At 37.1% G+C, this 20,745-nt stretch overlaps 1 protein-coding gene across 6 annotated transcripts in view; it reads left to right on the plus strand.

The window, feature by feature from the left end:
• SWT1 (SWT1 RNA endoribonuclease homolog) overlaps window positions 1-20,745 on the plus strand; it is a 40,263-nt gene that overhangs the window by 1,422 nt on the left and 18,096 nt on the right. For 5 of the 6 annotated variants that reach the window (XM_068691246.1, XM_068691249.1, XM_068691247.1 and 2 more), the window contains exons 3-14: window positions 8,054-8,112; window positions 9,426-10,164; window positions 11,703-11,768; window positions 11,894-11,950; window positions 12,553-12,682; window positions 12,814-12,915; window positions 14,285-14,473; window positions 15,027-15,120; window positions 16,356-16,492; window positions 17,311-17,462; window positions 18,557-18,695; window positions 19,618-19,763. In XM_068691246.1, coding sequence (XP_068547347.1) covers window positions 8,054-8,112; window positions 9,426-10,164; window positions 11,703-11,768; window positions 11,894-11,950; window positions 12,553-12,682; window positions 12,814-12,915; window positions 14,285-14,473; window positions 15,027-15,120; window positions 16,356-16,492; window positions 17,311-17,462; window positions 18,557-18,695; window positions 19,618-19,763 — 2,010 coding nt within the window. The remainder of the gene's footprint in view (window positions 1-8,053; window positions 8,113-9,425; window positions 10,165-11,702; window positions 11,769-11,893; window positions 11,951-12,552; window positions 12,683-12,813; window positions 12,916-14,284; window positions 14,474-15,026; window positions 15,121-16,355; window positions 16,493-17,310; window positions 17,463-18,556; window positions 18,696-19,617; window positions 19,764-20,745) is intronic. The other variant, XM_068691250.1, reaches the window with a different exon arrangement.

Consider the following 20,745-nt stretch of genomic DNA (forward strand, 5'->3'; position numbering starts at 1 on the left):
GAGGATTGAATTTGTTAGATAATTGCAAAGTGGTAGTCAGGTAGCTGGTATGTTTTTCTCTAGAGCCTGCAGGTGGAATAGGTGTCAGAAGTTGACAGTTGTTTTTTTTAAGTGTAACTTCCTGGTGAGGAATGCAGAGCTGAAATCTGTAACCAAAACTACTGCCATTTTCCTGGGTTGTTCGTTGTTTTGGCTTGTGTGTGCGTATATATATATACACACACACATATATATATGCGTGTGTATATATATATAATGTATAAATTTTATGATATTTGCAATATTTTAACAAGTGACTCTTGGGTGTTTCCTCTGAACCAATGAGATTCAATGCAATGACTAAAATTGTATATAGAGTCTTAGTATATTCTGGGGTGTATTGCGTGTGTATAAAATAATCATTGATAATCGTTTCGGTCATGCTTGTATGTAGCTTCCCATTCATTTTTTTATTGTTCAATTGAACTTATAGAAAGGTTTCCTACTACTAGTGTAATATATAGCCAATAAATCCATGCTTCAGTTTGCTAGATTTTTCCTTTGGTTTTCGTAAAGTATATATGAAAGGTGAGTGCTTTTGTCTTATCGTATTGTCTTATCTTTCAACAAATATTTACAAGTGTTTGTTGATGAATTGTGGCCTTATAAACTGAATTATACACATAAGAAACCTTTTGCACATATAGAAATTGCAGTTCAAAGCCAAATGTCTGTAACTACTGTTTCTTCTCCCAAATTTCTCATTCCATTTGTCTTTTAATATTAGCTTACTCTAAGGCTTTACTTTTTTATTTTTTCTTCTATAGTGCAAAGGTTAAAGATCTTGCTTGAAACCTCCTACTACAGCTGTGTTGCCTTTACTAATGCCTATACCAATTCAAAGAGTACTGAGTTCGCTATTGCATGCCTTCAGTCTGTTTGGGCCAAAGTTAAATATTACTACATGCAAGCATTGACCTAGTGCAAAGAATGGTGGGAACCTGATCTATTAATAGCAAACTGATAAGGAAATTTCTGAATAGTAGCAAGTGTATCTTCAGTGTGATCATAGTATGGATAAGAGATCTTTGGCTCATACAGATGAAAGGGTAAGCTATTTCTATAGCGTCATATTTGGGTACAATTGTAGGGTGTTTGTGTTTGTTTTTTTTTTGTTTGTTTGTTTCTGTGTGATTTAACTATGACAGCAGATCACAGAAGATTTTATGCCTTTTTGGCATTTAATAGTTTGGCATATAATTCAGAAAGTATGAATGAAAGGACACTTGCTACAGGATAATTTAGAACAGCTTTAAATAGAGCTGTCTGGAAGAGTCAGCACTGCCACCTCTTGGTAATGTGGCCTGCATAACAACAGATGATATGACTGCTGTGTGATTGTAAATTGTGTGTAAATACAATAAAACAGTCTGTTCCAAGAGGACACTTACCCAAGACTGGTAATGCTAAGAGGAAAGTCATAGTAGGAAAGTTTGCTTAAGATGACCAAATTAAGTGAAAATCAGGGAATGATCAAGAGACTTCTGAGAAAAGGGTTTAAGTTTAAAGGAATTATTTAAAAAAAAAATCTCAAGAACTTGTAGGTGAAGGGGAAGAGACCTGAAGTGAGAAAGCAGTAACAGATGAGCTCTCAAACTTACTACTGCATTTTTGTGGCCCCACCAGCATTGCAGCCTCTACCTAGCCTTAATGGAGTACCCTCCTGGTCAGATGCCCAGTGACCTTAGTTCCAGCCGGTGGGGTGATGGTATGGGGTGCAACTGTAGGGCTGCACACTGTGGGGGTGTGTGTGTGAGCTCATGGGGGCCCTTCTCACGCCTGTGTATGTTGGGGGGTTGTAAGAAGTGGCACGGCTGCACACAGGGCTGGAGCTCCTGCATCTTTAGCAGCATGCATATGTAAATAACTGTGCCACTGTACATCTGTGAGATTAAAACCTTTTGGTACCAAATCATTTAATCTTGTATCATGTTGCAGTTTCATTATGGTTTGACTTTGGTGTTGATTCTGAGCGTTTAGCTCACTGATTGCCAGTTAATCAAATTGTTAATAAACCAATGAAACACTTTGATTCCTATTTGATTGTAATCATGTGAGCTGAGCAGCACTTCCAGCAGCAAGTTCCATGACATGATTATGCATGGCAGCAGCCTGTAACAGCCTCTCAATTTATGATTTCTTTGCTTTTTTGGTGCTGGAACTCTAGAATCAACTACAATCAGAACTTCAAGATTTCTTTAATTTTCTTAGGGCTCCACTGGTTTCTGTAACCCTTTTATTTTTTAAGTGCTTTCTAATGTACAAGCAAACTAGCTAATGCCTCCTAGGCCTTTGCGAGCCTCTCTGTTTAGGAAAACGTCTGCAGCAGCGACCTAATGGCCTTGCCAAGTCATCATGACCCAATAGCTGAAGGATTGAATTATTTATAAAAGGATGTACTGTCTACAGCGTCCTTATCTGAAGTGTTCCATATGTTACCCTTCTCTGTTGTAACTTACTACATTCTGCTGTAGTTCTGCAAAAACTGAGTCGTTTAACCCAAAGGTGTACAAACTAACTGTGCAGAAGTCGTATCAGCGGAGGGCAGAGTTTGTGTCAGTAGTCTGTCATTCGGCCGCTCTGTGTTCTCTTCTGTAGCTGCAGTAGCGAACTGCTTCTGTTCTGACCTGATCAAAACTGCATTCCAATTGATCTCTGATGCTAATGTGATACAGCTGACAATAAGGATATGCCAAGCAGTAGTGTAACTGCCTTCTAACCAAGAACTGTTCAATTTTTTTGTTTGGGGACTATCCTTATTCCTAACCAGGCCTGTGTAACTGGTTTCAAAGTGTTCCCCCTAACTAGGAACTGAACAGTTCTACCTGAACTCAGTGTTGTGATCTCTGTATACCCATGGGCTGGGTGGCTCCACACCTTGGACTTTAATTGGTGTCAGAAAGGGGATTTTGTGAAATACACAAGTCATAGATACGTGGGGGGAGGCTGTGGAAAAACAGCAAAATGGAATAGAATATAAGGGAAATCCCTAGGGGATGGGAGTTCAGTAGGTGAGAATTGTAATTGGGAAATCCTGCAAGAATAATTTCAGAGGTGACAAGAAAGTCATAAATGTAAAAGGGGCAGAAGGAAAAGGACCTTTCATTGGGCTCTTTGCAGAACCAATTGCTACTGTAGGCACTTTTTTTTTTTTTGTAATAACTAGAAACTAAGATTTCTTGAAGAAAAGAAACAGACTCATGAGCTTCTTTGCAGTGATCTAAAGATACCAAAACATGAGCAGCTGCCATTTGAAAAACAGCTAAGAAACTAATTTCAGACCTCTGGCTTTATGCTGGTTAGAACAAGAGCATACATGTCTAGTTTCAGAGAGTGAAATTCTTGAAAGAATATGCACAATGAAACGTGCTGATGAGGAGGATTATGCTGACTTTGAGGCTGAATTTTCTGCCCCCACATCCTTATTTGAACTAACCAAGATAACATAGTCTCTGATCCCTGTCATTAAAAATTGCACGGTACAACTCCCTCCTGCCAACGGAGGTGCTCCCCCACCACCTCAGGTCACAGTGACCGCTGCCAGTTACACTGCATATCAGCTAAGGCAGGTATACGTACAACATTCCAAATATTCAGTGGAGGATTAGTTAGGATAGGTGTGACAGTGCTGCAAATTGGGAGCAGAGGCTCTCATGCATATCAGGATAAAGCTGGACAGAAATTCCTAGGAAACATAATAGTTCTTAAAAATTCCAATGCAGGGGTCGGTCAAAATATGTTCTCTTTATTAAATTCAATATTGCATTCTCTAAGTCAAATAAATGCATGTTACACAGTGGAGCCCAGACTTGGAGTAATACAACGTCTTGAGAGCTGTAAAACTGGACATCTTTCATCAAAAATAATCCTGACTCAGCTACTTGCCACAGGGAAAAAAAGGTTAGGGCTGCACAAATGTCAAAAGGAAATCCCCATAAGGGACAAATGTTCCTAAATTCTGTGTTGAAATTAATTGATGTTATAGTAGACTCTCTGATAGACAGGATGGAGACCTAGACTGAGGTCTTTATGTGGTCTTCTGTGAAGGTAGGACTTAGGTCATATAGATAAAATGCCTACATTTCTCCTACGGAGATTATGGAATAAGCACAGGAGGGGTTGCAGTTGTGCTCAGACCCCTGGTGTGAATGCTGGAAGGGTGCCAGACAGCCTTGTTCCATCTGCTTCCTCTTTTCTGACCCCAGATAATATTCTACCTGATCCCCTGGCCTTTCTGTCTTCAAACTGACAGAAGAACTCCTCAGCTAAAGCCCATGGAGTTCCCATGAACTGTCCCAAGTGGCTGAAATTGTTGGAATTAATATTAGCAACCGTCCTTCTATATTGCTAAAGGTAAATGATAATTACATTGTCTCTTTTCTCATGGATATGGGAGCCTCAATACCAGTCCAGGGTGGAGGATGTTCTTGGATTAATTATGAAAACTCAAGAATTTCTGTCACAGGAATTGTTGGGAAAAGGCAAGAGCTTCCCATAGCTGCGATAAAACTGACTCTGCCCAATGGAAGGACCCTGAGACCTGTAGTTGTGGTAGGACCTTTAAGCATATTAGGTACAGATACACTAAGATCTCAGAGCATTGAGGCTCCTTTAGGTACTTGAGTGCCGAACCCTCTAACTCAAAATTTAGTAAATCTCCATGGGTGAAATATCAGATTAGGGATCTACTGCTTTTCTATTACAGGCCATACATAAATTGTCGCAAAGTACCTTAACTCATGTACAACAATATCATGTTTGGGATTTAGAATGGTGTGGTATTATTCAGAAAACTCGTTCCCCATATTATTCCCCTGTCTGGCCTGTTCATAAGTCTAATAGCACCTGGCATTTGACAACAGATCATTATGAATTGAATGAAAATACCAGACTGTTACATGCTGCTGTCACCTCTGTTACTGTTGTTATAAATGAAGTCTCAACTCAATCTGAATTTTGTAATATTTATAAAACAAATATTTATAAAAGGTATAAAAGCTATAAAGGTATAAAAGGCAAGTAAACACCATTGGGTGTTTAGGGAGTCTACGCTCCACCAACAAGCACACACGCACATCAAACATTCTAAATATACAGAACATTGCTTTTACATACTAAACCCGAGTATGCCTATACATACGTAAAATCAGAAAAGGTAACAAGCAATCCTTTAAGTTCCATGACTTAACAGTCTCCATTTTCCATTCCTTTTGAACAATATGTCTCGCTTTAAGTTGTCAAGCAACTCGGTCTTCAGGCCTTATGTATCCTGTTCTTCCCGGATCGAAGAAAAGCATATCCATCTCCTTTTCAAGGCCAATAGGGCCTGGGTCAAAAGGCACGTCCAGGTCACCAGGGGGCGGAACAGCAAAAGCCTTCGATGGCTGTAGCAGCAGAGGGCCCATGGCGTAGCAGTCGGATCAGTAAAGGAGCCCGCAGCTCCCTCACTGTCTGGCAAACCACACGTTTGTGACTGCGGTCCCACAGGGCTCTTCAAGGCCTCAGAGACTGCTCGCCAGGTACCGAGCAATCCCACTGCAACCTTGTCGGTTTTAGTTGCGGAGTCCCACACCTTGACCTCAATTTGGTCCCATATTTCGGGATCATTAACTGTCTGATCGTTAGTAAGGAGAATAAGCTGTGAGCCTACCAGGACAGTCTTTGTTCCTAAGGACGTATGATTCCCCATAATGCCCGGCTGCTTACCAGCGAGGGGCAGTTGTGTGCTGGGTCCGCTTCTCTCAGCTTGAGCTTCTTCCCAGCTCCAGTGTGCCTGTTTCCAATGACTTTCAGTACGAGCTTCTCTGAGCGGTTTGCTGAGTTTGGCCAAACCCATCTTCATGAGGCGATCAATGTGCCTGTTCCCATCCTGGTCTCCATTCCGCTAGCCTGTTCCTCTTCATTCCTTCTTTCTGCTTCTTTATTGATGACGTAACTTCATCGTGTTGCCTTTTTTTATCTTGAGAGCAGGCTCCCCTCTTCTACCCTTCTCTCCACAGCAGTTCTTTTCAAAACAACTTTTAATTGGTCAAACTTTGAATGTAACAACAACAGCAAACACCCAGTAACTGCCATGCCTTAATGGCTGGAGAACAAGAAACCGGAGACTGCATGGAGTCTCCTGAATCACCCTTCTTTGTTCCCTCTACATTTTACATTCCCAATGGCTTCATCGTTAAGAGTCTAATGTTACCTCAACCACGGGGCTTTCGACCCCCATGGCCACACTCCCAAATCTCCCCCTTCTTTATTAATATCAACCATTTTCTCCACACGAATTACCACTCCATATATAACACTTTATAACAAGTGGCTCATCCTTAGATGGTGCCTGTCATGGAATTAGATTTTGCACAACTCTAATGTTGTTAACTCTAATGCAGCAATTGAAGATTTATTATGTACCATTAAAACAAATAACAAAGTTAGATTTAATCATGGAATGGTTTGGGTTGGAAGGGACCCCATCTAATTCCAACCCCTGTGCCATGGGCAGGGACATGATTTTGGCAACACTTAACTAGTATCTAAGTAGAAGTTAATTAACACAATGATCTAAAGAAATTTGCCACAGAAGAAACCCAACTTAAAGATTTGTGAATGGCAAGGTTCACCTGGGACTTACCGCAGGGTCTATGGGGGGTTAAAAATACAGTCACGTGCTTCCTAAATATCCCCTTGAGTGAATTACTCAGACTACGTCCTCTTGGTATGTGGAAAGCTTGTTCCTCATGGAGTTCATCCCTGAGATGTACTTCCCCTCAGGGGTATCCCTACTCCATTGTTGGGATTTAATTACTCAGCCTCCTTCTTCCTTTGTCCCACAGAGGAGCTTGTGCCTCAAAGGGTCAGCCCTGCGATGCGCATCTACTCAGGGGTGTCGTGAAGTCTCCACAGCTCAGGGTGAGATGGAGGGCGCAGACCACTGTGGTCCTTGGAGAGTGCCAGGGGTTTTTGTTTGGGATCACTATTTGTAGGATTGCAAGGCTGTTGTCTTTTGGTCAGTAATTTTACAGGATTTAGGTTTTTTGCTGATTTGTTTAGGAATAAAGTTGTGCAATTCCCCTCCCCCCCCCCCCCCCCAGTCCTCAATAGGGGAGTGAGGCAGTGTCAGACTTCACCAAATTCTGGAGGTAACAGAGGAATTGAGGAATTCTGCCATGATGGCTTTTCCTTTCATATTCATTAGATGAAGTGATCGACTCCTAGTCCTTCTCAGATTCCTTATCAGGTTGTGCCCTGGCATGAGCTCTGCCTGGGGCTCAGTTGTTAATGGGCTATCCCTTTGAGGAGCGATTTCATTGAGGCCTACTGCCACTGGTAAGCCTGAGAAAGACTTATGCCAAGTACAGGAGTGGAGTGTACCCACCACAGTGCCTCAGGCACCGAGGATATGTTTTCATGGTCCCATTACAACCTGAGGACCAGGAAACGTTTGCTTTTACCTGTGGCGGATTCAAACAGCCCTACATTGTCATGTTATCAGGTTTTAGCTAAAGAAATAGAACAAGTTCCACTCAAACCAGGAGTAATCAGGGATTTTCCGGATAAGAAACAAGTAACGTGAGTGTATATCAGGAGGGGCTGTGGTATCGAGCTCTTGAGAAATCCCTATTAACTACTCTAGTTTAGTTCAAAGCGACAGCATCATACTCACCTTGGGAAAAATTACTAGTAGCCACCTATACAGCCCTTATAAATATAGAACCTATTATAGTAGCTGCACCTTTAGAAATACAAACTCTGGTTCCTGTTCTTAAGGGAATTAGAGAATCTAATCCAATTCCATACTGTAGAACAATTCAAAAGATGATAGTGTATATAGCACATCATGGCTGCGTTGAGGGAAAACACCTTCTTTGGATCTTGACAGGTATGGATCTGCCTTTTTCAAGGTTAACTTACTTGAAATCAGAGTGAATCTAGCATGAAATAATAGCTTGTTCCATCTTGTGAAGGTTTTGTTATGGCTGTTTTCTTTATAAACCCTTAGTTTTTTTCTCCCTTCTTTCAGAACTCTGAAGACACAAGATCTTATAATTGTACTATGAGAGGAGAGACAGAATTTCACAGGTAAATTTTTGCTCTGTCATTAAAGAGAACTGCTAAAAAAATCAGATTGTTTTAAATTGAATTTGAATTTAAGATTTGTATTCGATTTGTTCACCAGATAAAATCTGGCATTTTAATTGATGAAGTATTGGCATTGCATTTATGAGTGGATGTATGAGTTGATTCTGTCTAAGATGGTCATGTTGAGATAGTGGAGAAAACAGGGTTCAAACAACATTTTTTAAATTCTAATAAGATAGGAATAATATCCTTCCAACGCTACTGTCATAAAAAAAATATTTTTTTCTGTCTTGAGTACTTCTTTCTTGATCTGTACTGCATATTACACATGTTCTGTTAGCAAAAAAAAAAAAAAAAGCTACAGTGAAGTCTGGAGGATAATTCTGCAGTGAAATTAGGTGAAATTAGCACCTTTAATAGATCCCCTGTAGTCCTGAAATCATTGATTTCTTCAGATGTGTGAAGTAGCTGATTCCAAGGCAAATAAAGCAAGCTTTCACCTTAAGCATAGCATGTGTAAACAGTGTTCAAAAACTGTTTAACACAAGGTAAGAATGATGTCGTGAATCCTGAGATGGTAAAGCTTTAGATTGTTTCTTAATTGTGGCACAATCTTTTTGCATGCTTATCAGTGCATTTAAGTAACCTGTCCTGCACAAGTTTCCTAAACAACCTTTACTGCTTCAGTACTTTTGGTAACGCTGTTATAGAGTAGGGCAGAAACTTTCTTTGGGTATTTTAAACATACTGTATCGTAAATTCATTGAGTATTTTCTCTGCTCTTAGAAAAAATAGATTCTTATTCAGTCTTCCTGTCATAATTCCTGTAGAATGTTAATGTATTTTCCTCAGTCATTCCTTTTCCAAGTTACTCAACCTGTTTAACCTGCACTGTTTGAAAGCCATTAAGTGCTTGGCACTGTGTGACCAAGATTGCTGCATACTTGAATTTTAGGGTGACGCACCTTAGCATCACTAAAATGGTGTTAAAACTTGGCAATGTGATAAGACCGAACTAGACTGCATTAGGGCAACTCTCAAACCAAAAGGTAGTAAAATGCAAAAAAATCTTCTCAATTTGGCAAATTGAAACTGCTGTACAGCCGATAAAGATGTATATACCAAAAGTGCTCTATCAAGTTATTTTAAAGGACAGATGTTGCTCATGGTTAAGGACACACCAGTGTGCTACTCACAAATATATAGTTGTAACTGCCAAAATCAAGCACAGTTGTGCTTGTTTGTTTCTTTGTTTTTTGTTCTATTATACCAACTGAGCTTTTTTTTTTTTTTTTTTGGTAACATTTCTGTAGATTCAAAACAGAGAAAGATGGGCAAGGGAAGAAACGATACCAAAGTTCTAAGACTGGTGCTGATGGAAGATCCCAAGGAAAATCTCCAAACAGAAGCAGAACTACAGACAATTCTTTAATCCAATCTGAAAAGCGAAAGAGAATAGTTATACAATTTAAATCCAAAGAAACTAAATGTGGAAAAAGTACAGGCACCGCTGATGTAATGACTACTAGCAGGGAAAATCACAACAAAGGTACTTTTGATGGAACAGAAGGAAAAAGACTCTGGCATAGCTTTGCAGTTCAGAGGGACAAGGTGGTGAAGAAAAGGAAAGAGAAAGTTGAACTCTGCAAGCTAAAGGAAAAAGCTGAACAAACTATGTTGGAAAAATTTAAGTCATCTGTGTATGATTTGCATGTTCCCCATAAAAAGGCAGACAGAGCCAGAAAATGGAGTGAAGATGTCAGAATTCCAAAAAAGTTACCTAGCACATCCACAGAGACTGTGCATGATGATAGGCCTTTCACTAAGAAGTCAAATAAATTATCTAGGACTTGTGAAGAAGAGTATGAAGAAGGATATGAGGAGTTTTCTAAGAAAAATCTGCAAGCTAATAAATGTACACCATCAAGTGAAACACCTCAACGATGGGACTGTTGTAAATGGAAAAAACAGGATGCTGATTCTCATCAAGCTACTGGTAATTCAGGGACAGAGGAAACAGACTTTGAAGCCCCAGCAGTATGTTTTAAGCAGGTAACAAGAACACAGTTATTTCTGTTACAATGCAGATAGTTGTTCCAGGCAGGTTTTCTGAATGGCTGGTGGTTTTTATGTAAGCTGACTGTCCTGCATAATTCAAACAGAATTCCAGAGCCAACTAGATGGATTTTTCTGCTCACACTGTAAACCACATTAAAATGCTTCTCTGCTCTGCTAAATGGTTAGATAAACTGGAGGAATAAATGTCTTGTCTGTTAGGACTGCATTTGCACATATGCTTCTGTAGCTTTACCTTACTGCCAGGTGCTTGGGTTACTTCGATTTAGGGTGTAAGTCAATGGAAAATTTTTCTGAGCTGACAGGGCTGTATGCACAAATTGAGTCAATGAAACTCCCTGCCAAACAGGTGCTTATTGCCAGCAAAGTGATGCTAGGAGAACTTGTTCTTGTGGATCTAGGACTGAATTCATTCATTTCCTGCATAAATTTTTGTTTGGCTGTGATATGGTTTGTTTGTGAGTTCTAGTGGTGTTTGTCTCCACACCTCTATTTACATATCTTCTTATCTTGAGCATCCTTACTTTTTGTTGTCATTGTTTAACATGCCTAGCATTAATTTTTAGAAATTTCAGTTCATGTAGTAGTGCAATCATTTTGTGCACATGCAAAGATGATAATCACATACAGAGTCATGGAAATCATTGAGGTTGGAAGGTACCTTGAGATCATCTAGTCCAACCTCTCTACTTAAGCAAAGTCAGCTAGAGCAGGTTATCCAGGACTGTGTCCAATATCTCTGTTTTGGGTATCCCTAAAAATAGCAACTCCACAATAGCAGCTCTGGGCAACCTGTTCAAGCACTTTCACAGTAAAAGCAAACAAACAAACAAACAAAACTTTAATGTTCAGTTGGAATTTTCTTTGTTTTGATTCATGCCCGATACCTCTTGTGCTGTGTCCATAGTCCACTAAGGTCCTGGCCCCATCTTTGCACCATCCCGTCAGATATTTATATATATATTGATAAGAGCCCCCTCAGCCTTCCCTTTCCAGGCTGAACAGTCTCTGCTGTTTCAGCCTCCCTTACATGACACGCTCCAGATCTTTAATTATCTTAATAACCTTTTGTGCAACTCCATTAATATGTCTTTCTTGTACTGTGAAGCCCAGGTCAAGAAAAACACATTTACTGGAGTTAATTTAATTGCTAAAATTTTAATACAAACACTAAAGGATTTCTTTTTTTAAAAAAAAAAAGCTTTTAAAGCCACTGGATACTTCAGTAATAGTTTTAACTGTCATTAAAAAAAAAGATATTTTAAAGGGTTCATAATCAGAAACCCACAAGAGATTGGAAAAATAAATTTACTGTGTAAACCACTACATCTATTTTAAAAAAGTAAAACCAACCTTATAAGCCCTTTAAAATGCTGTTGTAGATGCTTTATCATGGATAACAAAAACGCACTTTATTACCTGTTAATTTCACTTGGCAATATTCAGTGTTTTCTAAAAATAATTCTTTTTGAAAGACTGTAACATATCCCACTTCTGTTACTATTTGTTTCTAGAATTTTGAGGTCCCATGCACATCTGACTCCTACCAAGTCAGAGAGAATATAAAATCTATCCAAAAGGTAAGTGATGTACTTGTTTAATACTAAAGAGCTATATTCTGAATCTCATGACAAGGGGATCACTTGTTCCTCAGTCTTTCTTGATACTTTGTGGTGTTGGTATGTTTTTGTAACTCTTCCTACAGAGCTTTGAAGTCTTTCCACCCCCTCACGGCAGTGAGAACCTAGAAGGAGACCAAGAGGTTAGTAATGCTTCATTTAACACTTCCTAGTTATATTAAAAAATGGAGTTTTGTGGCTAGACAATTCCATGGCCTTCCCTAGTATTCTCCATTGATAGTTTCTGATCTACACTTCTAAATATGTAGAGCATTTTTTTCAAATACTAAAGTGAAGTATTGCCAATCAGGAACTTTCTGAGATAAAAATGTATAATATTTATATTATTCTCTGCAACACTGGGGCCCTTCGTAGTTGCTTGCATAATCTAGCTATCACATTTGCCTACCTGTAACTTTCCAGAAGGAAGAGAGATAGTTTTTGAGAAACATCTGATAGGTGAATTGCAGTCTATATAGCAAAAAAATGGAGGAAAAATTTGGGGTACTAGGTCACAAACAAAGGCTTCTAGGCCATATTTTGAATGTCTTTTTGTGGACTTCTTACAGTGGAGGATGGGCAGAAGACTCTCACAGCTTTACCTTTGCTGTGCCAACTTAAAATATTTTGTTTCAGTTTTAGTCGGTTTCAACATAAAACCATTAATGCAAATGTATCTCTTTTGGAAACAATTCCGAAATGATTACTTAATTAAGTTCATATATGTACATATTTTTCATTGTAGATGCAGATAGTTGAAGATTTGCATGTTGCTCGTATTGAAAAGAGGATGTCATTGTCCGTAGCACAGACCTGTGGAGAACTTACAAGTATGGAAATAGATCTTCCAGAACAGGATTTAAATATTTCTGCTGGTATGTCGTGATCTTACATTCTTTGGTATTTACTTGAGTCTGGTCATTAAAATCAGTTACTGACCTGAGTAAAGAGCATACAACTGATTTTCTCACAACTGGTTTGTTTGTTTGTTTGTTTTTTTCCCCAGGGACTTCTACTTCTGGTCTGAACATACTAGTGGTGATTGACACAAATATAATGATCAGTCACCTTGAGTTTGTCAAGTCCCTGAAATCTGAGGATATACCAGGTATGTGAATACGTAGTGGCCAACAAGAAATTTTAAGAAAAAAACAGATCTAAGAATTTCAGACTATATGAAACAAACAAAAAAAAACCAACAAAACAAAACCACAGTTAAAAAAAAAAAAAAAAAAGGCTCCTTGAAAAGACATCAGGTTTCATGCAGAGACAAGAGGCTCACGCTGTTTCTGTGGCTGGTTCAGTGAACCCAAATAGGCTACCTCTTAAGGAAAGTTCAGGTATGAAGTAGTACCTACTATGTTTATACTTGTGTACTTGCATTCCCAGGAATGTGTATGAATTTTCAGAAGTAAATAAGTCTATATTTAGAGACAAGAATATACTTTGAAACATTTAATCCATTAATCCACTAGTGGTAGTGATGTTTTAGTGGTTTACTGTTAGCAGAATTAGGATTGTGCATGTTAGCTGCTGTTCGACGTGTTTTGAATTTATCAGAGTGCTTGTGGTGCTTTAATTCTCTTAGCTAATGAATACACCTATTCCAGCCAAATGGAAAATAACTTTAATAAAGGTCCAAGTAATTTTCAAGAGTGTGCCAGACTGTATTTCTCTTTCCCAAGTTAGGAATGGTGTTGCATTGCGTAAAATGGGAGCTGCTGGCTCAGATGCATTTATTTTAGAATATTGCACCTCCCTGTTTCTGGTCATGCACCGGACCCTTTACACCAAAGGTTCAGAGGGCTGATGATTACTGACCTATTTACTGCAATGCAAATGGATGTTAATGTGTATCTTAAATATTGTATTCTCATATGAATGGGAAATAAAACAATTGAAGTACTTGTTTTGAGTGGACCAACAAAACAATCATAAAATTTCTGAATTAGTTACAAATAAAACCATGGTCCATATCCATACTTCCTCTTTCTATCTTATAGGAATGATGGTTGGCAGTTAGTGCAAACCATTAGTCTTTTATTTCATGTTTGTGTTTGCATAGTGACTATCATGTTCATTCCAGTATTTTCAGCTACTGTCACCTTACTTTAACATTTTACAGCGAGTGTGATGGGGTGTTAATTACCATAAATGTTTTACAATATTGCTACACGCTGTTTTCAAGGTATCCATTTGATTAAAATTGTTTATTCATTTTGTTTGCCTAATATTGTTACTTTTACGTGTAATCGGTACATTTCCAGTTTGAAGTTAGATTAGAAAGAAGGAACTTTAGCTGTTCATCTTTTAATGCTAGGTGTTCCTGAGCACTGAAAATGAAAACTATTGGGGAAAAAAAAAGGTGGGGAGGGTGAGCTTAGATAAATATTGTCTTTGGATTCAAATTTAACTGTATTATCAGTTTATCTTTCAAATTGTCTTTGTTGTTGTTTTGTTTTTTTTTTTCCTTGTAGGTGTCGGCAGACTTGCACTGATAATTCCCTGGGTTGTTTTACAAGAGTTGGACAATTTGAAGAAGGGGAAAATGTTGCAGCATGTTAGGGACAAAGCTATCCCTGCAGTCCAGTTTATCTACATGTGTCTCAAAAAACAAGATCCAAAATTGTGGGGGCAATCCATGCAGCTTGCTTCTCAAAAAACATGTAAGATGTGCAGTTTATTTGGTTTTGGGTTCTTAAATCCTTGTGATTTACCTAGTGGGAACCTCAGCAATAAATAAAAATTTGCTAATGGCTTACAGCAGGCTTCAGAGTGTATCCAAGGCTATAGTGTGCAAATAAGTTAATTCGTGTTGGTGCTTTGTGCACTATTGTTTTATTGGTCGTTTCTCACTTTAAACTGCACCTATTATGTTGCTAAGTGAGGGATTACTTAATGAAAATTCATCTGGTTACTCCTTTTTTTTTAATCTACAAGCTAAGGATATGTTTTATGCTTTTGCTTTTGGGTAAGTTGTAGCAAAATCTAACGTATTCAGAAACTTATGCTTGTTTTACTTGGAGGTTTCCTGGCAAAACTGTAGTGTTCTTGTGTGGAGCAATACCTCAGAATTCAGCACATATTTGTGCTTTGATTACACTTCTCTGTCCTTGTTTAGGGACTTTTACATTTAGAAACAGTGCCATGACTACACTGAAGTATTTCTTATGTTTAGTTACAAGTCAGCTCTGTCTTAACTCTTAACTAACATTACAGATGGCCTGAGTGACGAGAATAATGATGATCGTGTTTTACAATGTTGTCTGCAGTATCAGAGCCTCTTTCCTCAAGCTGTTGTCATACTGTGCACGTGAGTTCCTGTGTTTCTAGACTTCTTATGAAGTTTAAGGTAGTCTTGTGCCAAATACAGCATTTTCAAGTCATACCTTATAGTGAAGGGCTGCTTCAGTAGTAAGGTTTTTAAGGAGTAGTCACCCTCTTAAAAGCTGGAGTAGAAAGGTACAATAAAACACAAAGGTTGTAGGCTTAATCACCTTCATGTGCAGGAGGCCTGAAGTAGGACGAAGTTTATTCAATGTTCAATTTTAAAACTCTTGAAAGCATAGCTTTCTCAGATTTCATTCTGATTTCTCACAAAAATATTAGAGTTATTAAATTGAAAAAAAAAATGTCTTATTGATTGAGATCCAGTTAGGTACTTGCTTCTGCCCACCTGGTTGGAAATAATAATAAACATTGATGAGGGCAATCATAGAAAGATGGAAGACAGAGACAGATTTGCCTCTGCTCTTGTTCTGTGATGGTGACAGTTGAGTTTCGAATATTGATCCTTGGATTGATATAAGTCATGTAAAGCTAGTTTTTAAGAGATTTGTACTGCTTGACAGGTACTGAATATAGTTTGGTCTTTGCTAAAACTATTTGCTGTATAGCTTCAGGTTAAGTTCATAGGTTTGTGTAAGTTCATTTGTGAAACTGGGTTGTTGCTGGAAATACTATTTCAGTCACAGTATTGGTATGACTTTAGATTTATCAGAGTAAAGAACAGGAGATGTTGAAGGTGACTTCAGAAGTGCTTTTCATCTGAAAATGCATTGCTGCATCAATAGCAGCAATGGGAATTTGTGGGAAATTATTAGAATCCACGTCTGTATTGCATGTATGTAGTAGTTCTGGTGGAGTATGGATGACTCAAGGTAGCATCTGTGACAATTTGGCCAGCAGAACAGTAGAAATGGGTGTAAAAAATGAGGATTTGTTATGTTAATCTAATTAGATATGTCTTCAAAACATTGCTTTGTTTGCATTCTAAGTTGATAGCAACTGGGTGTCACTACTACAGTATTTATGGTTGTTTTCCATAAAGCAAGCCTGGAGCCTGGAACACATTTTTTTCACGATAGCTGCTTTAGTTAATATTCTGGTTTAATTCATTGCACTGGTTCTAATTGCTTGAGATGGAAAACTCTGTATATAATGAAGCTTACAAAATTAACTTACAGAAGACAAATCATTCAGTGTGGTACTTTTATTACTTAATATGTAGTAATGTCAGTTTTATGTCAGAAATTAATTCTCTTCTAGGGATGATAAAAATTTATGCAATAAAGCCATTGTGAGTGAGGTCAAGGCATTTTGCAAAGCAGATTTGGTTACTGCTCTACAGAATCTGAATGTAAACAGGCACCAGAACTGTGTTGAGCTGCAACAGTCAAAATATGGTAAGTTTGTTTAATGTGTACATAAATATGCTGACTTTTGAGACAGTAATCACTTAGGAGCAGGAGAAGAGTTTCTACTCTAAGCTCGGTTTTTATACACTTTGAACGGATAAAAGTACTTCTTGTTTTGGGCAGGTTCCTGAAAGTTTGAGACCTCTATTGAAACTTCTGCCTCGTAGGGTTTGAGAAAATTCATGAGACATATCTTTTTTTAACAGAAAAAAGAAACAAACCCACAGCATGGATTACCTGTGTTTATAGTCATTTAAAAGGTGTTCTGAAATTTTTAGGACTGAAAATAGGTTTTTCTGGTTGAACCAGTTTGGGTCCTATTCATATTTAGTTGTAAAATTTTGTATGTTTAGGTCACTCCTTTACATTTTATAATAATAGCTTTACCTTCATCCCAACCGGTAAGTCTTAATTCTTGGGTTGCCCATTCATGTTTCTAAAAATGCAAATACAATAGCTTACACAGCTTACAATAGTAAGTAGTGTTCTTCTCATACTTGCTGATAACCCCACTGGCTGTGTATAAGTTATTTAAGGAAAAAAGTAATATGGAATGAGATTACAAATGAATAATGCTTTGGAGAAATAAGATTTTCTCGTTTAGTAGCTCATAATTAAAAATATTTGCAATACAAGTGGGTATAAGTAAAAATGTTTGATACTTAATTAGCTTATCTGCTTTGTAACATAAATATGAAATGCAGACTGCCTTTTATTTATGGGAACAAGTGATTTGTGTGCTATCAACCTAAATTAGATACAGAAGCAGTTGCAATAAGTACCTCTTACTGACATTGGTTTTACAGATACAGAATTCCAGAAAACAGAAAGAAGCGAAGCTCATCTTTCTGCTCAATTTCCAAATATCCTTCCAGATCTTGAGAAGAACTTAGGAGAAGCTTTATCATGTATTTTGGAAACTGAAATGAAAATTGCATTTGGAAACCTATGGATGGAGGTAGTTTCATATGACATCTTTCTTAATATTTCAAGTTTTAAGAGGTTTAAGTGTCCTTGGTATTTTTACGGTATTAGTACCTATGCTAAACCAAACAGTTAATTCATATAATTCACTAACGTAACAGTTCGCTTACCAAGCGTGTTCCGTTTTCCAGTTTCACTTTCTAACAAGATTATTGTATTTAACCAGTAATGACTGTGCAGTGTTTTACTAATATGGGCAGGGTTTTACTAATAAAGTAATAGAAATGCTGGCCGTGAAGTGTGAGTTTTCAGACCTCTTTGTATTAATTTCATTAAATCTAGATTTCTGCTTTTCCAGTGTGATTAAATCACTGCATTGTAAATATGTCCTTCAAGAAATACTTTAATCATATTTTAAATAATATATTTTATTTATTTTATTAAATAATTTATTTATTTTATTAAATTATTTATTTATTTTATTTGCACTTGTTGCAAATAAATAACTTGTTGCACTTATCTCCCATCAGAGCAGATGCTTTTATATACTATTTGCATCTCCTGTTTCACAAGAGAGAGCTTTGATTAGGTGTTAAGTATTTAGGCATTTACAATTAACTTACCTGATTTTTGTCAATGTCTTCCCAATTTCTGGTTTTACTTTATAGTAATAAATTAAAATTTGATTGCGATATGCACATATTACTTCATGTGTGTATAGTCAACAGGTAGGAAACGTGTTTCTTTTTACTTTCTCAGTAATTGTAGATAATCAAAGGCATGTTTACTGTTACTCTGGCATTTCTACGTAAACAATGCATTAAATCTCTTTAGAGTTTACTTGAGGATGCTTTCAATAGTTGAGAAAAGGAGAACAAAGTCTCATGCAAATGTGGAAAGGTTGCATTGTACAATGGACACTCCTACATGAGCATCTCTGTGTAAGCCATAATGTTGCCAAATCACATTTTTTAGATAGATAAATTTGTTAAATCTGAGTATAACTATTTCTGAGGAATCATTGAAATTATACTTGAGCAAGCACAAATCATAACGTTATTGAAGAATAGAGCTGTTCTGAAATGTATACAACCAGGTCTATGGATTTTTAAATGTATTCTTTTTCAGATACTGTACCTGAAGCCACCATGGACATTAGCAAACTTGCTGCAGTGTTTTAAAAAACACTGGGTGGCTGTTTTTGGTCATGTTGTGCCAAGGAGCTTACTTGCAACTGTTGAATGTCTCTATAAACACTTTTGTACAGGTAAGAATCTTTAAGAAAGTTCATTATAAACTTGTAAATAAACTCATTGTTCTGGTTTTAGTAGTTAGACACTTTGAAAAGGCACATAGTCTGTATGATTAAATCACAGAATCATGGAATCACACAGAATCACAGAATTGTAGGGGTTGGAAGGGACCTCAAGAGATCATCGGGTCCAACCCCCCTACCAAAGCAGGTGTATATAAATATATTTCTGATATAAATTTATAATTATTATATACATATATATAATAAATACTATATATAAGTATATATATAAATAGTATTAATAGTAATGTAGTCCTTCTTTTTTAATTTAGGGTTATATATTTCACACATCTGTTTGTATCTGCAAAAATCAAGGAAAAAACATTTTAATGGACATAAGCAGCAATGGTCACTGAAGTTTCTGAACTATTTTTAAAAAGCAAATAATCCTTCCTTCATTTGCCACCACATTATGTGTGGCCAAATGATCTACATTTGCTAAACAAATTGGGGAGGGGTAAAAGTTACTTTATGTGACAGATGAAGACAGGGAGGTTTGTTTTTAAAAAAGCAAAACCAAACAAACATCCCCCCCCCTTTCATTTATTTAATGTCATTTTTATAAATTTGTTTATAACAGATAAAGATCCTCTGGGATATTGTTGTTCTTCAGTTGTGTTAAATATGCCATTTGAGCCTCTTGCCAGACTCTGGATAAGTAGGGAAGACTTGATTAACAGGAGAGAAGTCTTAACACTACACACTGTTGTTAATACTTCTCTTGAGGCTGTTTAATGTTTCTGAACCATTTCCAATGCTTTATATGCGCTTCAGTTAGTTCAGCTATGAGTATTAGATTTGCCTCCTAAGAGTAGTATCTCCTAACATCTAGTTTATTTCTTTTTAATTTCCCATATTAATGTCTAAATATCAGGTAAAACAGTGAACTCCTCAACAGCTGGTATCTTGCTTCAGGAATCCAAGAAATTATTGCATGCTTTCAGTTCAAGGTCTGACTATAATGGTGTACTTCCCAAGGCTTATGCTGAAGTGAGTAAGCTGTACCAAACATTTACAGAGGTAAGAGGAGCTTCAGTGTTCATTCACTTAACAGATTCTTGGAGATGCTCTGTATTTGTATTAAAAACCCATCTTACGCTTCTAAATTATTCCCATAAATTCAACAAATTATTTCAGGAAATGTTGGTAGGTTATTTTTTAAATTAATAGGCCCCAATTTTAACATCTATTTTCTTGTAGCAAATATCTGTGTCTATGTTTGTGCTTGGTAGGCCTTTTTTCTAATATAAATGTGCTGGTATCAGAAGGGTGACTAAAAAACATTACTTAGTTACCTTCAAGAAAAACATCTTTTTAAATTAGTCTTTTAAAATTAAATTTATTTTAATTATTTTAATTAATTAATCTTATTATTTTTATTAATAATTACAATTGTATTAAAATAAATTTAAATTAAGTATTAATTAAAAATAATAGTTAATTAAATGAATCTTTTTTTTTAATTAAAAATTAGTTTTCTATTGCATTTGTAACTGATAAAAAAGCCTTAAAGATTAAAAATAAAATTGTAATTTCTACTTTTGACCTTATTCCTGGGCATGTTATTTCAGCTTTCTCAGTAGCTCTGTTGCTACACATGCAGCAGGGACTTTTTTATACCATGCACTTTTTGGTAGTTGAGAGTGTCTTGATATATTTTGTGTTCTGAGAGATGTGCATTTGTACACAGCTCATCTGAGTTGCTGGGGGAGAAATGTTGGTGTCTTGGTTTGTGGTAATCATTAGTCCCAAGTGTAATGGCATAAAAAAGGGAATAGTGAGCATGGATGGTTTCAAATATTTCTATGTATGGAAAAAAGTACAGGTCAGAACTCTAAAAAGTTCTTTTCACATCTGGAGAAAGCTGAAGAGGAAAGGACGAAGAGGAAAATCAAGGAGGATGGATGATCCAGTAGCTTTTGCTAGGGAGTCGTGATTCTCTGCTCTGCTGTACCTTTTGCATGCACTGCAGTTGGCCACTTCTTCTACAGTTCTGTGAACA

This window comes from Anas acuta, chromosome 8, assembly GCF_963932015.1.
Source record: "Anas acuta chromosome 8, bAnaAcu1.1, whole genome shotgun sequence".
Classification (NCBI taxonomy): Eukaryota; Metazoa; Chordata; class Aves; order Anseriformes; family Anatidae; genus Anas; species Anas acuta.